The sequence below is a fragment of the Seriola dumerili genome, unplaced genomic scaffold, assembly GCF_002260705.1.
Source record: "Seriola dumerili isolate Sdu_G_001 unplaced genomic scaffold, Sdu_1.0 BDQW01000321.1, whole genome shotgun sequence".
NCBI lineage: Eukaryota > Metazoa > Chordata > Actinopteri > Carangiformes > Carangidae > Seriola > Seriola dumerili.
Genome location: NW_019174576.1, coordinates 4,352,505 through 4,375,797, shown reverse-complemented (window position 1 = coordinate 4,375,797; position 23,293 = coordinate 4,352,505). Strand labels below are relative to the sequence as shown.

At 39.1% G+C, this 23,293-nt stretch overlaps 1 protein-coding gene across 2 annotated transcripts; it reads right to left on the bottom strand.

The window, feature by feature from the left end:
- Nucleotides 1–6,633: 6,633 nt before the first annotated feature.
- Nucleotides 6,634–20,339, bottom strand: LOC111232022 (transmembrane 6 superfamily member 1-like). Of its 2 annotated transcripts, XM_022759352.1 has the most exons (11): nucleotides 20,268–20,339; nucleotides 19,921–20,039; nucleotides 17,914–18,017; nucleotides 15,374–15,471; nucleotides 15,023–15,126; nucleotides 14,282–14,364; nucleotides 13,742–13,866; nucleotides 12,634–12,735; nucleotides 9,988–10,080; nucleotides 7,978–8,097; nucleotides 6,634–6,975 (listed from the first exon to the last, which is right to left on the bottom strand). In XM_022759352.1, exons 2-11 carry the CDS (start codon nucleotides 19,998–20,000, stop codon nucleotides 6,739–6,741), a joined length of 1,146 nt encoding a protein of 381 aa, XP_022615073.1. In that variant the 5' UTR covers nucleotides 20,001–20,039; nucleotides 20,268–20,339; the 3' UTR covers nucleotides 6,634–6,738. The 2 variants fall into 2 exon arrangements, with proteins under 2 accessions (XP_022615073.1, XP_022615072.1); XM_022759351.1 differs by lacking the exons at nucleotides 19,921–20,039; nucleotides 20,268–20,339 and having other exon boundaries at nucleotides 17,914–18,160.
- Between the last annotated feature and the right edge of the window lie 2,954 nt (nucleotides 20,340–23,293).

Sequence of the window (23,293 nt, the reverse complement as noted above, 5' to 3'; positions counted from 1 at the left end):
TCCTCCTCTCTCCCTCCCTCTCTCTATCTCTCTCTCTCTCTCTCTCTCTCTCACTCCTCTCTGTTTATAGTCCCATCGCTGATCTCTCGCACTGCAGGGGAACCACCGGTGTTTGTGGGTCCCGCAGTCCTCCAGTGACGCAGCACACACTTGATTGTGCAGACTGCGTGGATAAGTCAATCACAGCAATGATTTCACACTGATTAAATGTTTGTGAATGTCTTTACTGTGTGTTATTGAAGCCCATTAGTGTGACACTTATTGGTTTGAGTGTCACACTTTGTTTCAGTTAATGCAGTGAAATCTCATTAACTTTCAGAGAGAACATTGTTGCTATTAAAGGCCAATGGAGGCTGTTTGTGTCGATATTATGAATGCAGATTGAAACTGATCATTTCATTCAAGACAAATCCAATTCTTCCAAACAACTTTATGGCTAGGGAAGAGAGAGATCATAAAGAATTTCCTTCATAAGTACGTTTCAATGATGGCACAGTAATTAACATTAATGAATAATACCAGTGGTGCAATGTAACTAAATAGCCTACAATTATGTGAAGACAAATTTTAGGTAGTACATCCATTTCATATGACAATACACTTCTACCTCAATTACTGGATAATTTGATTGTACTTTCTATTCCACTATATTTATTTGGCACCTTTTGTTACTGGTTATTTTGCATTATATTCAATATATCATGATTAATATAGTATTAATTCAATATATTCAATATATATTGATTAGTATAATATACAGTATATGCTTGTGAAGCATACTATGAATTATTTTACTTTTGATACTCTAAACATATTTTGCCAATAAAATGCACTTTTACCTAATGCAGAACTTTTACTTGTAATGGCCTATTTTAATATTGCATCACTGTTAGTTTTACTCAAGTAAAGGATCTGAATATTTCCTCCACTCCTGAACAATAAGATGAATAAATACCAGACTAAACATGAATTAATAATGACATATTTACAATTACTCATTTGACAGAAACTTTCATCCAAAGCAGTGAGAGACTTCACTAAAGCTTCAGTGCAGTAGGAGACCTTAGTGTTAGTATTATTATCATATCATGACTTCATCAGGGCCCATTTAAAGGGATAGATCGGGTTTTTTGACATGGGGTCGTGTGACGTAGTCATCAATAGTCAGTGCATTACCTGCAGTAGATTCTAATCTGCACACTCCCAGTTAAAAAACCCGACTGGTGGCACCGGCAGAGTGGCAGAGCTGTGTGTTGCTGTGCACATGTCAGGAAACGTAATGTATTGCCTTTATATTTATTGAATAAAAAATGCCCATAATGATCTATAATCAATCCACCAACTAACCTGGCCAAAAACAAGTGGTTAACAACAACACCACAGAAACAATACCCGAAAGGACACCAGATTTGATTACGGTGCAAATGACCAGGATATTCAGTGGGCTGATTGACTTTATTAGATTTGCCTTTGAAGACTGAGTCCAGCAATGGTGAGTTTGTACTGAAAGTCACCCCAGATCGAAGTTCAGGCCTCTCCATCGGCTGTGCAGTTATGATATAGAGTTTCCAATATGTCAGGAAATGGTCAACAGGCTCACATGAAAGCAAATATTTTTTTGCTTTTGCAGTCCATTCATTGAATTTTCAAGATGTTGAAAGCTGCTGCGGGGAGGCAAGTCGGCTCATGAGTTTCTGCACCCTATGTTCTTTGCTCTATATCCACTCACCAATGGAATATGGTGTTTAAGAGCATCACTCACATGTCTAACACTAAAGTCTCTTTTTAAGCACCATATGGGCATGCGGTGTGGACTCAACAAGAGCCTTCCATGATGGTTACATAAGAGAGGCTCTTGAGATGATAGAAGCAGACAATGAGAAGAGACAGGACACTCAGCATGAGACAGCTGCACTTTGTGTTATGAAAAAAAGAAACTGCGCTGATGGCTACATTATTGTACGCTGTGCCGCTGAGATTCAAGTTGACTAGAGGTGTCTGGGAAGTGGACCTGTTAACTGCTGTGCATCTGCCAGAGTGACTGCAGTCCTGTGTGGCATCACTGCAAGAGCAGCTCCTACAGTTTGAGACATTAGGCTGGGTTCGCCCTGGAGCGTCACAGACCTATCAGCATGAGATGTAGCAAAAGAAGAAAAAAATAGCCCACAGACAATAAAGTGATGCTTTGTGGAAGCTAAAAACTTCAAGGTCGAAAACATTACTTTGACGGATTGCTTTCAGGCTTGAGCCAACAGCTGGATGCTTCCGAAGACATCAACAGTCTATTTGGTGTGTTATTTACCATGGTCTTTAATGATGTATTGGTCACACTCAAGTGAGCAAAACATTCTATGCCCTGTATCAAAAGGATTTAGACAAGACCTTTGCAAAGGAGTTGCTCCAGTTTAAGGCCCTCAGAGCAGAGCACAGAAAGATTATCCTGCTACAAATCTATTCCAAGTTGAGAAATGAACAACAGGCAACTTTTTCTCAAATATTGTTTTAGCAATGAGGATTTTTCTAAGATTACCTGTTACAGAGGAAGGAGGTAATTTTCTCAAATGAAATGCAGAGAAAATTAACTGAGACCAACCAATGGGGCAGAAACATCTACCCGCACTGATTCAGGGAGCTGGATTTGAGGATTTTAAATCCCGGTGTGTGGAAGCAAAATCAACAAAGTTCTACTAAAGATATGGATCAAGCATTACTGTTTGTGCATTGGCGCATAAAAAGTGTCCATTATAGATGCGTTTTCAGTTCTTCCCTGGAGATGCACGGGTGGACAGAGCTGGCTATGTTGGTCAAAAATCAATGAATGCAATAATTCAGTGTTAACGGTTAAGAATAAGTAAATATAAGTAAAACAAGGTGACTAGCTACTGATGCAGGAGTGTTGCCCACCACTAGATCATATGGTATTTCAGCACGCATGTCTAACACATAAACATACTGGCTGAAGAGAGCTTGAGTCAAATGCAGCCAAATAGAGCAGACCGGTGCATACACTTACGTCCCACCCACCTTAAGTACACAAATTGTACACATTTATTTAGGAGCACAATGTAAACTTAACTGATGAAGACATAAAAACTTTTTTTTTTTTTTTAAACACAAGACCTCAAGATTAAGTCATAATGCAGGACCCTTGTCATTTCAGTTGATTTTGTTATATTATGGTTCATATTCAAAAAGAAAAAAGAACAAAACAGGAGGAGAGGAATGTGCGTTCAAATGAGCCACTCCACTGTCGACCAATCAGAATCACTGGTCAGACATGAATACTTGATTTTGAAATGGTTTTGAGCTAATTTGATCCCATGGGTTGATAAATATACAAATGACATACTTTAATAACCAATGCCTTGTTATGTACTGCGTAACAAGTCAAAACATTACCTAATAGCCTCTTATTCATTTATCAGATATGTTTTGAATGAGGTTGTGTCACACATCCGTTAAAACATTTCCTCAAAATACATTTGCTTATATTTTAAAGTGAAACTCACTGGTAATCCTTACATCACTACTGGATGAATTGTTTAGTTGTACTTTTCACAGCCACTGCTCCACAGCTCCCCGGGGCCGCCTGCAAAGCCAAGCAGACATCTGCAGCAGAGATCCCCTGTGACTCCCATCATGGGATTACTGAGCGGTTTGAAACAGCCACATTTGATTTAAAAGCCTCTGTCATACACACAGAATGCACAGCTAGCATGTGCAAGCAGGGGTGATGCCACACTTCAGCATGAAAAAGCTGCTGAGGGAGAGTGAATTAGATGAGTCTGCCTCTCTCTGTCTGTTGGCCTACTGCTCAGCAAAGTACAAGGGATAATTGCATATGAGTGGGTTACTGTTATTGATGGAGCAGGGACGGGTTACACTGCTGTTTTAAAAAGCTTTATCTCACCACATAAATAACCCCTTTTATCTTTGTCAAGAAAACACGGTGTGTTCATTTAAATGACTGAACTGCATCCAAAGCATCATATTACTGAAAAGGTTTGGCAGATAGAGTCACAATTTGTCAATTACATAATGACATTACATGGTGTGCTGATAATCTGCTTTTTTGTCAGTCTTTTGCCTTTCATACTGAGAATAGTCCTCACAGTATTGACAATAGTTTCAACAGTCTTTCTTCTAATTAAATGCAAGAAAAACCTCTTTGACTAAGCCTGGTACTGTCACGGTTCTCAAAAAAGAGACCCAGGAGCACGACTCAGGAGGCAGATGTAAAAGTAAAGAGTCTTTACTTAGAAAAGAACAAGGATAAGAAAAAAATCCAAGCAGGCAAACAAAGTACAAAGGTATCTCAAAAAAGGTCAAAATCATGATCAGGATCGGCAGAAGTGGAAAGAGAAGGAGCATGGCACAAAGACTATCTGGCAGAGAGCAAGTGAAAATGGACCAGTATGTGAGCTAATGAGGAACGGGGAACCGGTGAGTGGGTGAGTGGGGAGGAGGAGGAGCGGGTCAGGTGATACTACTGTCGGAAAAGGCAGACAGGTGGGGGTGTCTGAAGTGACAGCAGAATTAGAACACGTATACACAAGCAAGTGGACTGAATGAATGAAAGGATGAACGAGCAGACTGAAACTCAAAATCATGACAGATGGTTATCTAAGTGTGTTTGTTAAGGCAAACAAAAACAGAAGTCATTTATTTGATGTCTTTTTAAAACACAATGATGAGAGTGGCAGCAGGCTATTTACCGGGCCACCCACATAGAGCAAGCACACAGCAGCAGAAAAGAAACAAAGAGGATCAAGGGATGTAAGTGGAGAAGGGATAAAAATGCTCGCAATTTGGGCACAAGGGATCAGACAGAAATGCAGAATGGCAGAGGCAAGTCGCGGTTTTCCTACTTAAACCGAGAAAGAAAAGCTGTCTTTTTAAAACTGACACAGGCCGGTCGCAGCAGCAGTAGTGTGTGTTGACCTGAGTGAGTGAGTGACAAGAGCTGCTGTTGAAGCATACGTTACCCTCTGCAGCACATGTTGACACATCCTTGCCACTCAGCTCCGAGTAATGATCTGTGTTGGCTCCAGTGGTGTTGAGTAAGAAATAGCAAGAATATTGTCCATACTGAGACCCCCACAATGTCTATTTTACCATGTCTATATTACATGGTTGTGGGCTGACATGTGGACATCTCCAAATACTCCACTTATGTGAGAAAGTTTGCTGTTGAAGTCAATATGTTATTACTGGTTTATTAACTAATTTGGAGAGAGATGCAGCCAACTTAAGTCAGTCAGCCAGGAGTCAATAAAAACTGCAGTATTTAATTAGCTTGGAAATACATCATTAAAGTGCTATTTATATTGTTGGCATATATTAGAGTTTGATGTTTTTTAATCAATACACAAGCTGGCATGTTTACTGTTGAATTCACTAGAAACACGAAACACAGAGAAACAGAGGCCTTGTTGTGACATTCACTTGGTTGTTTGAAGCAGTTCAGTGCAGGCAACATAGAAATTCATGTCCAGTTTCTCACATTTAGCCATGCTCTGTCTGTGTTCAAAAGCTTCAGCAAAGAAAACTGCCATGCACTTTCTTATAGGATTGAATGCACAGAAGATGCTTTGCACTATTTTATCCCATCCCACCCTCAAGACTTTTCAGGTTATGAAAGGTCCTCTGTTTCTGTAATACAATAAACAGCTGTTGGATGTTATTCATGTCTATATACCTTATAACCAGCCACTGCAGTCTATAAAAATGCAAACTCAACCATATGCATCTGTTTTTATGTGACATCTTCAGGAACAGTACAGGTCTGAGTATAGGTCTAAATATAAATCATAAATCAAAATGGTTCCAATGTCACGTTGGATGTATATATACAGTATGTATATACAATAAGGAATAGTATAATATATTATATATGGAATAGTGAACAGGTTCTATGAACTATGAAACAACACTTTACAGCAATACTAGCAGCTCTGTGATAGTATTCTTAGGCACAGCAGTGCTTTGAGCTGAATGCTAACATCAGCATGCTAACATACTGTACAATGATACTGCTAACATGTTGATGTTCATTAGGTAAAATATTTACCATGTTCAACAAATCAGTTTAGGGTAGTAACATGCTAACAATCGCTAATTAGCACTGAACACAAAAGTGTAGCTGAGGCTGACGGTAATATTATTAGCTTTGCAGGTATTTGGCAATAAACCAAAGTCTTGGACCTGATGTTATCACTAGAGGAAAAGTCAGATGATCCCAAAAGTCATTCATTATCTTGGAGCAATGAATGTCTGTACCACATTTTGTGCCAATTCATGGACTAGATCTTGCGATATTTCACAGAATAAGTAAAAAATAATGGTGGAACTAGAGGAAAAACCATGGGATCATGAGTCATTAGCACTGGGGTTGCAAGAGGACATGAATCATGAATGTTTCCAAACATTTTGTGGTAATCCATCAAATAGTTGGTGAGATATTTCAGTCTGGACCAAAGTGTTGGACCAACAGACTGACCACAAGGCCATGACTAAAAACATTGCTATATAAATCTACTTTACCAATCGGCTGTTGATGCATGACATGAGGAGTCAAAGCATTGAAAGCAAACATTTAAATAACCACTAAAGACAAAGACGTTGAGCAAAATAATCATGTATTTTGACATTTTGAAATTTGGCATTTGAAATAAAACAGCTCTTTGTGAATCATCAGATAAGTAATTAACTCCAAAGGTCAGAGAAGATTAAAAATTATTATTTTTCTTTGTACTTGGTATCCTTCTCCTCACTGTTTGGCAAACCTGTTTGTCCAGGGAAGGGGGCGATCTTCAGGAAGAAATAGGGGTTACTATGAACCCGCAGGGCCACCAAGATGGGAGTGGCAGCATAGAGCAAGTTAGCTACCAGCACACACCAGAAAACATCATTTGGGATACGAAATGGAGCTGTGGTACGAGGGTGGAGGGACCCTCCGATATGGGCCCACTGGCACTGGAAGGAGACACAGAGCAAGAGGTAAGACTACATTGCCATAAATGAATACTGCATATTGTAACTATCAGAACTGATACGTGTACTGTCATCTGTTTTGTTCTATATTCACATCGATGGCAGGTCAGTTAATGCCTTAAAGGGGCAATTTGTAACTTCTTCTCTGCTACCAAATGTGGTTTCTTGCAAGGAGTGGAAGGTGGTGATTGTCGCTTGACAAGAGCTTCGGCCATCGTTGCAAGACAAGGGGTCATAAAATGCTTTCTGAGCAGCGCTACGACTTCAGGGCAGATAAGGTTAACGTTGGTATCGCTTTCCATCGCTGGAGACAGTGGAATAAATAAAGGAACAAGGTTTGACGCTGAACTCGCAATATTTCTTCTAGACTGGTAAGTAAATGTAGCAATTGCTATGTAACAATAGCAAAACTTACAAATAGCTCCTTTAATGTTTACACATACCCTCCAGAGGACCAACTTGGGAGGAAAGAGTTACTTTTTTTTCAAACAGCCATTAATCTACTGTGAGTAATGTACAGAAAGGGGTCTCTAATGGAGGTGATAAACCACTTCACAGAAGATGTACAGACTTAAAAAGCTGGCAATTTAGAAAACAGGGCAGCCAGTGTCTGCAGCCTTTTATAAACAGCAAAACAAGACTTTAATCAAAGACTTGCCTCCTCATGGTTTCAATTTTCCTGTCAGATCAATATGGAGAAAGAGCACCACCAGCTTGTTTATTACAGAAAATATACTTCAAAGGATAAATGTGGTCCAGGTAATTATTAAGAGGATGAGAGCTCACGTCAAGGAGTTTAATTACAGTGACACGTGTCAGACCTCTTTCTACTGAAGATGCTGATCTGAGGTCAGTCATTATTGCAAGGAGTTAAAGCAATGCACCTAACTGTCAGTGCAGCACACTTCAGTATACAACTCCAGTATCCTAATTATGTATCCAGAACCAGTTTCACTTATCGACTGTTTGTCTTCAGGGTGTTACCTGAATCATGGCTCCAGCAAAGAACACCGTCCAGTCTGACATCCATGTGCACCCGGGCTTGAGGAGACCGTAAACAAAGGCACCCAAAAGGGGCAGTCCGTAGAAGAACAAGTGCAGCATCTGTAAGAACAAGTGCAACCCCATTATTCACTCACTGAGCTAAACTGAACATTTCATCAGTTTTTTCTACCACATTTTGACTTGGATCTGTATTCTACAACATAAATTCTGTGGTTTCATGGTAACACACTGTAGGTGAGTTGATATTTATGATATAGGGATGATGCATTATAGTTTATATTCCAGTGAATAGGGATGGGTTTCTGGATACAGTGAAAACTGCCGAATAGAGTGACGCAAGGCTTTCCACTCCATCACTATCACTCTATGTTGTTGGGCCATGACCAGCACTCCAGCAGACAATTAATACAGCACATCCTCATTCTCCTTTGGCCTACACTGCACTTCACCTACTTACACTGAATACAGAAGAGGGCTGCTTAAAGTACAAAATACGATCACATGCATCCTATTTAACATGCTGCATAAAAATAGCACTACCATAGTGGAAAAAATATTTGGAATTTGCAACAAAATCACAATAAAAGTTGCAGTAAAAATGTAGGTAAGTATCAAAAGCAAATGTGCTCAGCTTTGTTCGCACTAGGGCATTAAAATTTTATCAATATTTTTACAGTATTTTGATGTTGTATATGGTCCCAGTGTTCCTGGGTCCAACTACGTCCAACTAACAGTGCATCATTTTGTCACTTTAATCCCATGTTGAATTTTATTCTGCAGTGTGACTAGTAACTGCACCTGTTAGGTAAATCTAGTACAGAAAAAAGTACGACACAACATCTCTGAACTGTAAAGAAGTAAAATGAGCTCTCAAAATGGAAATACTCACTCACTATCTCAAAATTGTTCCAAAGTGCACTGCTTGAGTATTTTTCTACTTCCCAGCTCTGCACTCTCTCAAACACAAATTTGCACCCTCAGCACAAATTACAACTTCCACACAAGGGTCATTACAGAGACTGTCTTGACCTTCAACTTAAAATATCTGGCGCATGAAAGCCAGTTTCCCACTTTATAAAACCCTCAAATTATACCACTGAACGGTTTCTTTTCATTCTGGCTCTGAGGTCTAGATGAATTCTAATGAGTTCAGCTCAGGCCCTGAAAGCCAATCATATATGCCCTTCAGTCTTTTGTTAAAATGTCGTTTTAGTGCTGCCACATCTGCCACATATCGTCCATCATCATCACTGAATAAAGAGGTCAGTAAATGCAGAAACAGTGTAGCCTTGTGAAACAAACCAAACTCATTTCTTCACACACACACATGCACACAAGCACCCATGAGCCAATGTTAAACCCACACACACACACACCCATACACACACACAAATACAGATTTAAAGAGGCAACCAAGACATACTTTCACATGCTGCACACACACCCTCCTCCCACCCAGTGAGATGTTGATGGGGGGCTTTGGGCGAGGGATTAGCTTATCAAGTTCTCAGCATGCGGTTCGTCTGTCTGATCAATGACTTGCAATTGTGCCTAGACTGCCGCCCCGACAAGGTCTTTGGATAACCTATTGACAAAGCTGTGTACACCGAACAAAACACAACAAAACCCACAGCTGTGCAGGGTCAGAAGGAGAAAATAGAAAGGAAAGCAGACTCACCACCAGTCACAGTAATAATCTGTTATCCATCTTAAGCAAATGAAAGAGAAAGACAAAGATGCGCTGGCCTCTCAACCTGCACTCATTGTTGCTGTAATGATGAAAAATGGCTCTGTAATCAGCTGCGAGTTCCAAGAGTGGAGGAGATAAGGGCAAGCCTCCCACAGACTGAGAGTGATATCCATGAAAGCAGAGGTCCATTATGTGGCTGGTTATTTAAAACAGACTGGAGAGGAGTTTTCAGGTGTTGCTGTTGGAGACAGAGAGGCTGAGTGTGGAGACAGAGAGAGAGAAAAAAACAAAACACCCACCATGACTCTGGGGTAGCCCACAGGATCCTTCAGGTAGGGTTCATAGTGCCTCAGGTAGACAGAGCAGGCCTCAAGTGGAGAGTCCAGAGCCACCTACAGGGGGTGGACAAAATAAACTGAAACACCTCACAGTAAAATGCAATTCAATCGATGTAGATCATATATCATAGACCTGGACATTTCCTGGACAGTCTGAATAACAAACAAATCTCCAGATAGACATATAAGTTTTCAGTGGTGTAAGTGGTCATTAGAATGAGACAATGATTGTGGTTTAAGGATTTTTTTTGAATATTTTTGGAAATAGCTTTGCTTGCTTGCAGCGAGTCAGATGAGAAGATCTATACCGCTCTTATATTTTCCCAGTAAATATGAAGCTACAGCCAGCAGCTGGTTTTGTTCTAAGCTAAGCGGCTGCTGGAGGTACAGTAGCTTCACTTACCATACTGACATGACAGAGGTATCAATGTTCTCATCCTCCTCTTGTGTTTTTTCTCAAAATGTCAAACTATTCTCTTCAGTGACCTGTTAGCAAGGGCGGCATCTTAAGTGTTACATTTGCATATCACGTCAATGATGTCATGTCACCATGTGGCTCAGAGTGGGCCCCCTTTCTAGTTTGTGCAGCTTCTGATGAGAAGGTCTTCTCTCACACTCTCAGAGGTGGTGGTAAATGCGGAGAGAGCGGGAGAATCTATCAAATAGGGCGCTTCTATCTCTGCACAGAACTAATGCAATTAGTAAAATTAGTCACACCAGGAAAAACTACCAAATAAACCACGATTCATTCCTAAAACTGTGAAATCCTTAAAAATAATAAACTAGTCTGCACACCTCCCCGTGTGTGTCTTGTTTATATTGGTATGTATATATATAGGCCTAGGCCTATACATATTGTTTGTCTGTGTGGGTAATTTATTTCTTACTAAACTGATTTCAATTAAGAGAACGTGAATAAAGGTCAAGAAAAATTATTCTGTGCGAAAATGTGAGTGGAGTCCCGCGCGCGCACAGTTTCATAGATGTACATTTTTTGGTGCGTACGCATCTTTCCAGCTTCGTACGTAATGTTCCTCAGGTCGTCCCACGATTCAGTGTGAATTCTACGCAAGGCTTTAGTACACGAGGCCCCAGGCGTCTTCCTCTGTCAAGCTGATCCACACCTGCTGCAGGTGGGTCAAGTTCAGAGTCTGAGTGTCGATCATCGCTGAAGCTGGTACGGTGAGGAAGGACGCCGACTTTCAACCTGGAGGAGCGGGATCGAATCTCAGCTCGGACAACCTGAGGTACATTACACAAGTGTGGTTGTATACGTGTGTGTGTGTGTGTGTGTGTGAAAAAACTAAAAAAAACAAAAAAAAACTAAAAAACTAAACTCAAACAACAACTTAAAACGCTGCTCGTCCGTCCGTAAAACTCGTCCGTCCGCTGCGATTGCTCCGTGCTCATTTCCGAATTTCCACGATTTCCAACAAAGATGAACAGAACAGGTATGTCCAGGTGAGCCCCGGCATCTAGCTACCCTAGCTAGTTGAAGGGGCATTTTGGCTGCTTTGGCTTTTAGTTGACAACTGATATATCAGTTTCTGATGGAGGGCGGAAAAATTTCTTTTAATTATTATTAAGCTATCATTATTATTAGGCTATCCTCACCTGTCCTCACTCAATGGCGGATGTAGATACGGGCGACATGGCCAGAAAAAAAAAAAAACTTTCGCGATCGGTTTTCTATCGCTCGTTTGCGCATCACGTCAATGACGTCATGTCACCGTGTTGGAGCAGGCGCCATTTCTAGTTTGTCCTCTCACTCTGTTTATATTGGTATCTATACTGTATATCTATATTCATAGATATATAGATATATATAGAGAGAGGTGTTACTTTATTTTGGAATTCATTATTGTATATCAATTTACTAATTGATGATGAAAGCAAAAAGGTCAGTAGTCAAATAACAGTTGTGCAATTTATTTATTTGATTGTCTATGTTATTTGTGTGTCTATAAGAAAGATAGAGACTCTATTCTTGTTACTTTATTTTGGTATTTATGATCTTATATAATTTCAGTAATATTTTATCAGATTAACAGGAATATTATCAGAATATTTCAGAACTTTTAACAGAGATATTCTCAGAAATATCAATATTAATGGTTTGTTTTCAGAAATAATACCACAGGAATGTTATTATAGAAATTTACAGAAAGAATTTTCAGACACACTGCAGTCATTTTACACCTATCTGATTTATTATAAATGAGTTATTATATTTTATTAAACAAATTATCATAACTTATATATATATATATATATATATTGCACACCATACAAGCTAGAACCGCCACTGCCTGTTAGAATAAGAAATAGTAGCATAGTAAGTATGTTAAAGTACACTGTTTATACATAGTTGCCTTAGGCTTTAAAGTCAGATGGTTTTTAGAAAATAAACACATAACATTCCCATGTGGGTCAATTAGTTGAATGTATTGCTTGTAAAAGCAAAACTAATACATCCTGTATGAACCCTCAACACTCCCTGGACAAACCACTCTGTACGAAGAACATTGCAGGCTACATGACTTTTAAAACTAATATTACAGCCCTGCCCTGAACTCTGTCCATTACATGAATGTGATGTACACTCACCAAGCCTCTGAGGATAGTAAAGGCCATGGCAGCTAACAGCAGCAGCACCAGGATCAGGTCCAAGGGACGCCACACGAGTTTCATGCTCTGAGCATGTTGAGCCTAAGGGGGAATGTCAACACAATGTACAGTATAGTGCTGGTTAGTCAAGGTCATGGTTTCATAGCATACTCGCGCTTTAATGAGAGCTGTTTTTCTGTAGAATGGAATGAATGGATGCATGAATGTGTCTTCTCTCTCCATGTTTTCATAGTAATTAAACCTGCATTAATTGATTTTAGCCACATAGGAGAACCAAAAATAAGCTATAAAGACAACACTGACATATTCACCATTTAAGTTGATATGGTGAGCTTAGACGGAGCAACATTAGCATTTATTTGAAGTCATATTTGTGTTCCCCTGACAAAAGTAAGTCCAATATTAAATCTTGTTTTAGCTATGCTTTGCTTTCCACCAATTCCTGAGAGACGTATCTGGCTCTTTAGCTGCTAAATGCTCCACCATGCTCACCAACTAGTTGCTAGCTTTGTCCACCTGCATTTTGGTAGGCCACACAACCAAAAGAAGGAGCTGAAAGATGCTAAAAAGGATCTTTCAGCTGAGGGGAACTGCAGAGCTGGGTGATAATTCTCTGTAAGTCATCACTACTTGCGACTCCTTTTGCATAAAAGTAGACATGCGATCCATGGTTAGTATAAAAAAAATACTGATTATAGCTGTTTTAAGTCCAAGACATGTTTAAGTTCAAGCTAACTCTGGTTCCAATCGAGACCAGGATGGGTTGAGGCTAAATAAAGACCACTCTCCCAAGGCAAAAAAGTAACAATCACTCATTCAAGATCATCTTGTACTTAAGAACCATCTACTGAGGAAAAAGGTCATGAAGTCAAAAGTATCATACTAAAATTTGGCAAGATATTGTAGCTCCACTTGTTGACAAACTCAGATGATCTTCTTTGAAATTCAAGTGAGCACACCACAAATTCCTACTATCACACTGACCACCACCACTGTATGGACTACTGCACAGATTAAATACATTCCACAAACATTTGCTTTTTAAGCCTCTCCACGTTCATATCAAGGTCTAACCATCCAGACTTACATTGTATCCACCAATTAGTGGTCTGTCCTTGGGTCTTGTAAATAGTGTGACAGCTCCACATACAGGCATCAAAAGGAAGAGAAAGTTGAGCCAGAAAGCTGGACGGATCTCCGACCCATATTTACCTGCCAGAAAGAAAAAGAAAGAGATGTTTATTAGATGGAACTTAACCATACAAAGATGCACTGTAAACATTTCAATGTAATTCAGTGATTAAATAATTAAACTTCCAATTAAAACTGTTATAGTGCATGACATACAGTACAGTACGTCTATGAAAACACAACAGAGAGAACACGTTGCCTGCAGACGGGTTTGATCTTGTGACACTTTTGTATGCAGTTTGAAAAGTCGACAGATGCTTTAAGTCTGTTCTCTGCTTTGTTCTGTGGGTTGTGATGGCAGGCGAGGCGCGGGGCTGTGTGCGTTTTGTTGGCAGGCTGAACTGTGACACTGATGCTACACAGCAGTTCAGATGTTGACTTGATTAAAGCTTGTCATCACGGGACCAGTAGACGGGGAATAGAAGATGAGGCTCACCTGCCACAATCCCGGCAATGAACACACTCATGTTGGCAGACAAAGAGCCAGCCCAGATCAAGCCGAGGGTACGGTAGGCTTTCCTGCGACAGAAACCATAAATCAAGGGTGATTATGTTATTGTAGAAACTGTAGGTAATAGGATGAACCAGAAGTTGTTGGTGAGTTCAAGTAACCTAAGTGGTATCCCAGAACTTCTTATAAATCTGTCATATGCATTCTGTGTAATAGAAAACTGAGCAAAGTTTCTCCCAGTGGTAAAAAGGCTGATATTGTTCAATAGAATATTTCATTTCTGTGATAGCCCTTGCCCCAAGGCAGTGCTTGCTCTGAACTCCTGAACTCCTGAACTCACTGACTGCACTTTATGACTGACTTACTCAAGAGAACCCTCTCTTTTTTAAAAAATACAGTTTTATTCGGGCTATTGTGATTCACAGGGTGCAAGTTGCTTAATATTATTTACTATTTATTTTTAAAAAAAAGCTAAAAATATAAAAGCTAAAATATTGGAAAATAATGTCTCTGAAGCTTATCATGCACTGTCGAAACTTTTAATCTACTGAAATGTATTCTTACTACATTCAGGCTTATATACACATACATACAGCTTCGACAGCCTTCTACGAAGTTGTTTGCTCAGGTAGATAGGGTATTGCCCGTTCTCGGTCATTTGAGGCAGGCAGTTTGTAGCGTAGAGTAAGATAAATGAGCTTGACAGCGGACTTGACCTGCACCCACCTGTCTGTTATCCTGCTGATCATCACCAGGTACATGATAAAGTGTGCTATTCCATCCCAGTAGCACATCATGATGGCATATGCTGTTCCCAGATAGGGCTCTCCCTGAAACACATTTCATGAATACATATTATACAGTATAGAGTGCTAATGATAGACATTTGGTTAACATGGCTGCCTGTGTTTTGATTTACTGTTTGTTCAGGGTGTTTAGCTAGATGATATGGCCTGAAACCTTCTCTGCTGTTGCTTATATAATCTTTCAAAGAGGTTTTCAAGTCAAGTAGATTTTCTCTTATTGTCATTTTGGTGCCATTATAGTGTCATTTAGCTGTGACATTAAGAAACCTACTGTTTTCTGGTAGAATTCCATAAAGCCAGAAATAATGCCGTCATATTCCAGGGCACTCGCCAGGTCAATGACGCAAGTGAAAGAAAATTCAGCAAAAACTGCAAAGGAAAGAAAACATTCAGGGAAATTAAAAAAAAAAAAAGAACATACCTGACACTGGAGACACAAAGATATTTCATATTGAAAGTCAGTGTTGTACAACATCAGCTTCAGATTTCACAGAAACCTTGACGTGTTAAGCAGCTTTATCAGCTTTGAAGCTTTGAACGTTATTCAGAGCCCACTGTGATTTTGAAAATTTTATGTAATTACTCAATCTGCTTTGTCTACGTTGTTTGAAAAATATATACACATATAAGTAAAAAAATGCCAAGGCTGTAATACCAGAGAACCTTGTGTCTCATGAACGTCCGTCCAACTCACAATCTTTCAATCTCTTTTTACAGTTTTTTTTTTTTTCCAAAACATTTTCCTTCAACTGCCCTATTATTAATTTATGTGACAGCATCTCCAACAACTCCTCCAACCCGAATGACCATATAAGTTATTTGTCTTGACAAGATGGGGAGAAAATTAAGCCTTAAGCAGTGGGGTGGGATAGAGGCATGTTCATATTGAGTCCATGGGGAACAGACTTCTTCTATCCTCGGGCGATGAGTCCGGCAGAGCTGAAAGGCCACGTCCACGAGACAGAATTTTAAGTGTGAAGCTACATAAAAACCCGTGTGGCATGTGGATCTTACTGATACTCTTAACTAAAACTATAAACTTCTACTAAATATGCGTTTTCTTTTCACTTACTACTCAAAGTCTGGCAAGAAAATAACAGATACGCTGTCCTACCATACTATTTGTGAATTTGATCTAATTTGAAAAGGGCAGATTTGAGCATCACCGAGGTCATTGGTCTTTTCAGTAGAAGGCATCTGAACAATGAATGGACACATAACGAACATCAACTCATCATCAAACATGGCATATTGGAGATTTTCAGGAGACCGTTTGGTAGAGATGTCAGGTGGCTTGGACCACAACAAGAGCTCGCCGGTCTGCAGTACAGCTCAGGAAACAGCACAATAAAAAATATGGAGTGTATCAACCAGCTTTGGCACACACAAGGTGCTTCTGATCAGTAAACTTCTAAAGTCTCTTTTAGAGGATAACATACCCATTAGGCTGTTAATGACAGTTGATGTTAATGTAACCCAGATTGATTAGTCCTAGTACTGACTGCACGGGGTAAAGTGCACATTCATGGTGCACTTCAAGGTAAAAAACATGAGGCAACGGACCCCCACATGGTTACAATTGTATATTTCAGTTAGGGAAGTGTCACTGTTCAACACGATTTGGATGAACAGAAACAGCACATTAGATAAACGATCATCTACACATAAATGTAAGGAAGTTGGACAAAGCACATGTCTGCTTCCGTGATTCATGTCTGATTCACTTCAAAGGAAACAGTTGTGAAAGCCATTACAAAGATTTACTGCCTGAACATTACAGAATGTCATTATAAAGAGAGACTGTGTGTGTTGTGACATGGGCGTTGCTCTGCAGATACCGCAGCTTAAACCGCTGTATCGCACCCCACCCTTCCGATCTGTCCTTCACACACAATACACACACTCACACACATACACACATACACACACACACACACACACGCACACGCACACGCACACACACACATTCTGTCTCTCCTGTGTACTGGTGTCTCTGTAATCCTCAGGACAATCAAGGGTATCTCTGACATCTAACAGGTGAGATAGCAGGGGGGATTATGGCTCTCTATCATCGAGAAGAGCTGGCCACAGCTTTGCACTCATTGTTATGGCTCCGCCACACAATGCTAGCATTGCCTTGGGCACCGAGTAGCAATATATCACCTTGTTTCTGTCCCACTAGCATTGCCCCTGGCATCGGCTGCAGGGCTGTGTTTGTGGGGAAACCCTTGGCTAGAAATGGAGAATATAGTTTGTCTGATAGCTACACACAAAAAAGGGTAAAATATGAGACAAATCCCATAGAAATGTTCAATTACGAACTGAACAAACTGAATATGAACCTTCTCATGGTCTTCACAGTGAGCCAGTAATGGAGTCTGAATAGTATTATACAGGAGAAGTGACTGCGGAGTCTAGTCTTGTATTAGCATTTTCAAATAATTGTGCCTTTTGTCTCAAGGTCAAGCAAGAACTGAAAATAATAGCTAAAAGGTTAAGTAAGCACATGCACTGTGAAGGTCCTCAGCCAGCAGAGGGTCAGTCATGCCTCAGAAAAGTCTGGCTAAGCTTCATGAGCCTGATCAGTCTAAGCAGCTTTCGACATATTGGGTGAAATCACTTCGAATACAATTCAGGTTTTCACTCCAAACCAGTGAGTGGTGAGTGAAAGCTCTGGAAATCCTTTTGTGGGAGTTGGAATCAGCTTCAGCACAATGCATAGTACTTATTAACCTCTGTATAGCCACAAATTCCATCATTTGGAAACACACCGCAAGTTAGTTGGGAAATGCACATAGTTGTGTTAATTACCAAAGAATAAGACGTCTTTTGGTGGGTTGCCACGAGTGATGAGGAAGTAGAACAGAAACACAACCAGCAACACAGCAACGCCGATCTCCAGGATCACGTAAGGCCTGTGAAAGAAGAAAAATGTCACTGTTTTTGAAGAAAAATAACAACACATTGGCCAACACAATGTCACTGCTGCAATTTTAGATGGCAATCTCCCTCTGATTTTCTGCTTCATTCTCTTTACTAATTAGTTTCTCTCGTAGAAGTTGTGCCAGTCTTCTCTTCAGTATTAAATTAGTAAATGATGATGAATGGGAAGTCAGAGAGAATGATGATCACGCAGTAACACAGTTAGCACCGGGAGAAATAATGCAGAAGTGTGAGGGGAAATCTGTGTAAAAGACGCACAGTGTCCAGTGAGAGCAAAGGCACTGCTGGTGTGGTAGTTTATGTGCCTGGAGATTCCTGGTGAGATGGTAGTGTCACATTGAATTTACCCTCCTGATTAACTGTCATCTTAGGCTGCTTCTTAAAAAAAAAAAAAGTAGTCATATGTAATCCCAGAGCTTTTAGAAGTATATTATTTAGTTTGAAGCAATGACTATCATTGGTTTGAAGCGTCACTTGCTCATGACATTTGGAAAGAAAATGCTGATTCTGTAGTGCAAAATTTATTTTTCAAAATAAGAGTCTTTTTTATTGTATTATATGCATCGAACGGGTTGTTTTGCAATGAATGATAATTTAAAAATCCTAGAATTAGCTTGCTAGTCTGAACAGAGTATCAAGTTTTTTCAAAGACAAAGTTACAGAACGGTATTAATTATATTGTTTACTTCTAAAAACAGATCTGCAATATTTCACCCCTCATACTGCTGTGGTGGTATACGCCTACCACAGCTTAAAAGCACAGCTTCACAAAGGTTTAATTAATCATAGGCAGAGGTGTGGGAAACAGCAAGCTAAGGCCATGTTAGTTCAGCACTGCCATCCATGTTTACTGGTCAAAGGTACCACTGCCTTGCACTGGAAAAGATTAATGTGCTCAAGGTATCTCCCAGTAAACAACATTACATCCTCGGAAAACTCACACCGTGTGCTTACAGAAGGAAAACAAATGCTGCGAGAGCAAAGGGAAGCTCCCTCGCTGCCTCTTCAATTCAACACTACAGGAAGATTTATGCACACAATACTGTTTGTTTGGAGAGTGGAAGAGCACAAGGCATATTGTATGTCAAGAGCTATTTATCAAACTCTTCTGTGCAGTCTGTATTGATTGTCAGTGTCCACACATTCAAAAAAGAAAAAAAAAGATCCAGCAGAGATATTCACACAGGAGGAGTAATATCTGAGAAATGAGAAATATCTTATGGTCAAAAAAAAAAAGACAGAATGGAACATGCATTTTATGCAAGCATCAACTGTAGACAATACTATAAAAGCACTAACCCAATGAAAAGACAAAACAAAAATATGTGAATAAGAAAACGATCAGTTACAGCTTAGAAAAGTAATTATCTTCAACATCATATCAGATTATCTCCAAAAATTCTGTTCATCTTGAGTTCTTTTTGTTCCCTATTCATTCCTTTTTACCCTCCAAGAGATGACAGGTTTAATCATTTAAAGACTTTTCACAATTGGCAAATACACTCTGAAAATTGAACTCATTGAATTAGCAGTGCTCAACATGGTCAAGGATTTATGAGGTAGTGACAGTCAAATACAGACAGCAAAAATGAGTTTTAAGCTTATAGTGTCCTCTAGTGGTGGCAGAGTAGGCCTATACTGTGTCAGCCCAGATCACCTGCACTATTACATTTATAATCTTTTAATTCTATGATAATTGAAACAGTTTCATTTTATTTTAATACATTTTATTAGGGATAATAATTATATGCATTGTGGTTATATAATATTGGTGTATAGCAAAAGCAGTCATTTACAGCTTTTCCCCCAAAACAAACATTTAAAAGATTGGACTATATGTGGAAACTGAGCAATAAGAAATCAATAATGACTTACTCTTGAAACTCAGGGATGTTGTTCATGGCATAAAGAATGCCCAGGGCAGAAAATGAAAATAAAAACACTAAAGTCTCCATCTCTTCAAAAGTTGTTCAACCCCCCTCCCTGCAGCAATGCTGAAAATACAACACAGTTATAAGTTTTAAGTCAATAATAACCTGTTCCAGCAATAGGAACACTAAAAATATTGATATTAAAATTATGCAAAGACATCAATATATTCATGAAAAATGATGAAAATAAAATGAATCTTTTAAGAAAAATTGCATGAATATCATGAAATAAAATTCAAATCAAATCTATGGTTTTTAATAAAATGGAAGAGAAGCAGAGCAGGCTCTTACCGTCTGGCTACCCTTTCAGTGGATTAATCAAATTACAGCTGCCCTGAGGCAGACATGGCCTTTACTGGGGAAATAATGAAGTGGAGACAAAGAAGCTTTTGGGGGAAAAGTTATGCAATTTGGTTTTGTCAGAGATTTACATAAGTCGCATTAGAGAATAGGCTGACATTCCACTTTATACAGCAACACAAATTTTCAAGTTATACTGATTCCTGTTCTATGGCGCAATCCATGCTGTGTTTTATGTTTAATCCACTGTATATAATGCTCACAAATACTACAGTTTCTAACTTTGAGAACACTTTTGAGCAACATCCTGTCCAGTGAACAAGACCATTAAAATTAGACACATCAAACAACCCTTATCCAACACACCATGGCTCTCCAAATATTTTCAGCTGGTTTGCCTTTATCTGTGTGAAGCAAAATGGCGTAAGAATAATAGAAAATTCTGCATATTGTTGTACATTGAATGGATGTGACGAAGCTATAATATCTTAAGGGGGATTAAGCTCTGAAGATGCACTGGCACTTGGTTGTTTTTGTAGGCTCCCTTCATTTCTCTCTCCCTTTAATTTCTTCCATCACACAATGGGGGACACTTCTTGACCTAAAGTATTTGAAAATGTTCTCACATCAAAAGACATTTTTGCATTTCAGTAGGTCGAAAAAGTCAAACAGATGTAGCTGGGTTGATTTCCTGCTACTGAAACTGACATTAAGTTTGAGTTTTCTAACAAGCACTTTTGCCTCTTTTACAGTGATGATTCATATAAAGGAAATATCTTTGACGTGTCCTCTGAAATGAGAAAGCTTGTACTGTCACAGGCAAAAAATAATAATAAAATGTGAAAGACCAACTGTAACATCCTTGCATTTCTGTCAGGTACGCAGTTAGTGCAGACGATTTTGGTTGTGACATGGCTCACACTGAAGACACTAACAGGAAGTGGCAAATATTTCTGCAGCACTTTCTCCAGTCATGATCAAAATTGGTCAGTGGAGGTAAATCCTCATAGTCTAATGTCTCTCGTTTACATGCTTTTGCTCAGCCCTTGGAATTACTGCTTGCCACTTTTACTCTTCAATGATTCTGTTCAAATGGCTACTGCTTCAATTCCAGCTAAGGTTGAAACCATTTGTTTGCAGAACAATTACAGTAGGGGGCGCCAAATTCAAAGCTAAAGGGCAAAGACCTTCCCAACATGAAAAAAAAGTTGCATGTAATTTTGAGCTATAACATATGTTTCTATTAAAAAAGTTTAAAATATCAAGAATTGTTTCCAAACATTGTTTTAGGAATTGGTACACCACAAGTGTCTGCTGTTATTGAGTCCAACCACTTCTGTTACAGTGAAGCTGTAAACTGAGTATCAGGGGCAATGTCAGTCCCAAATGAATGAATGAATGAGTGTCGTCAGTGATGAGCTAAGATGCTTTAAAATGGTGTAGTTGAAATATGCCATGATGCATTTATCATGCTTTTACATCCTGTATAATTAACCGCTACCTCGTTGACACAAGACAATACAGCAAAAAACAACAATACAAATACAACAATATCAGGCAGGGAAGACAAAGCAAAAACCTGCCGGCATCTCTCCTGAATACTACCTTAATTTTGAACACAAACACACACACACACGCTACACACACTCCGCCCTTTGCTTGCTACCACCCTCCTTTGTTGGGAAAAGGGGGGACTGTTATACCAGGAAAACAGTAGCTTTGCTGGAAACAACTGGAGTTCTTCCAGCTTGGTCGTTCAATAACAGACAATGGACAGATGGATGAGCGACCTGCAGGATGAAGATGCACATGTACTCCATTTAACATCCAAAATTAAATACACTTTTATACAATAACTGTCTGCTGGGAAGTAGTCCAAGTGATTTTAGTAAAATTAAATGTATGAAACAGTAACAAAACATATTAGGTTGCAGAAAGAATCATGCAATGCAAGTCAAATGCAATGCAAATGGTTATAATTGTTCCTTATTCTTTTTGTTTAATAACTGTTTTAAACGTTAATGACATTTATGGTCAGCATCAGATTTTACTATGCATTTGTATTATTTTTTTCCATATGCTATTTTATGTTACTTTGTGATGCTCTTTCTGCTAAGTCATCTCTGATTTTACCCAGTGAGCACTTGTCAACATTGTTTAGTCACTGGCTTGCTTATTATTATAAGTAGGAGTAGTAGTACTGTCTTAACAGTTGCAGTGGCATTAAGTATGCTAAGTATTTTGGTCTAAATTTTTGAAATGAAATAAAACTGCAAAACCTGATGATACTGTATACTAATTAATCTGAGGCTTTTAATTTATCTTTCATGGCTCTTGTTCTGATATGCCTTTTTCCATGAGTAGTTGGGTTTTACTGTAGAAATCTAAGGAAAAGTTGCCTGTGAATATGAGGTTGTTTTGGAGATTCATAATTATCATGGCCACCACATTTTCTGACAGAAACATTCATTTATTTATCTATTTTTAGACCTGATTCAATTCGTAGATATGATCCAGTTTAACTTAAAAAACCTTCAACAGTTTTATGTCACACAAAGTTACACAAGGCGGTATGATATAGGCCTAGTGTAAACCATACTATGTAGTGTAAACTGAACTAAACCACACTCAAGTTCTTCAAACTGTAGTCTAATTTTCATAGTAGAACTAACATTTTAGTCTGGCAGATGGTTTACAATATGTAAATTAATAAATAAGTAACATTATGAACATTGCACCTGATTTAGCTTACTTTGAATTTGTATTACATAGCTATTATTCCTATTTAGTGCGTTGGCAAAATGGCCAATAAATGAGCAGTAATGGGTTAAAGTCTTGTCTCATCGGCCATGATATGTATTTATTCGTCCGAACCTAAACAGTGGCTCAGGTGTTCCAAACATGACTCTGATGAACTATTTATGGCCTGGCTGTTTTCTGCTCGCGATCAACAAGCGGTAGTGCGCGTGACGACAGCGGCGGAAACATTTTTTCGCTATTCAAAATGGCACCTTCTC

What these genes read in the sequence shown, in the direction of transcription:
- LOC111232022 (XM_022759351.1), bottom strand. Translation starts at nt 18,130, where the DNA reads ATGAAGCAGAAAATCAGAGGGAGATTGCCATCTAAAATTGCAGCAGTG. An exon ending in CACTAATTGGTGGATACAAT is followed by an intron (nt 12,736 to 13,741) that starts GTAAGTCTGGAT and finishes ATTCCCCCTTAG; the next exon opens with GCTCAACATGCTCAGAGCAT. An exon ending in TTACTATCCTCAGAGGCTTG is followed by an intron (nt 10,081 to 12,633) that starts GTGAGTGTACAT and finishes CACCCCCTGTAG; the next exon opens with GTGGCTCTGGACTCTCCACT.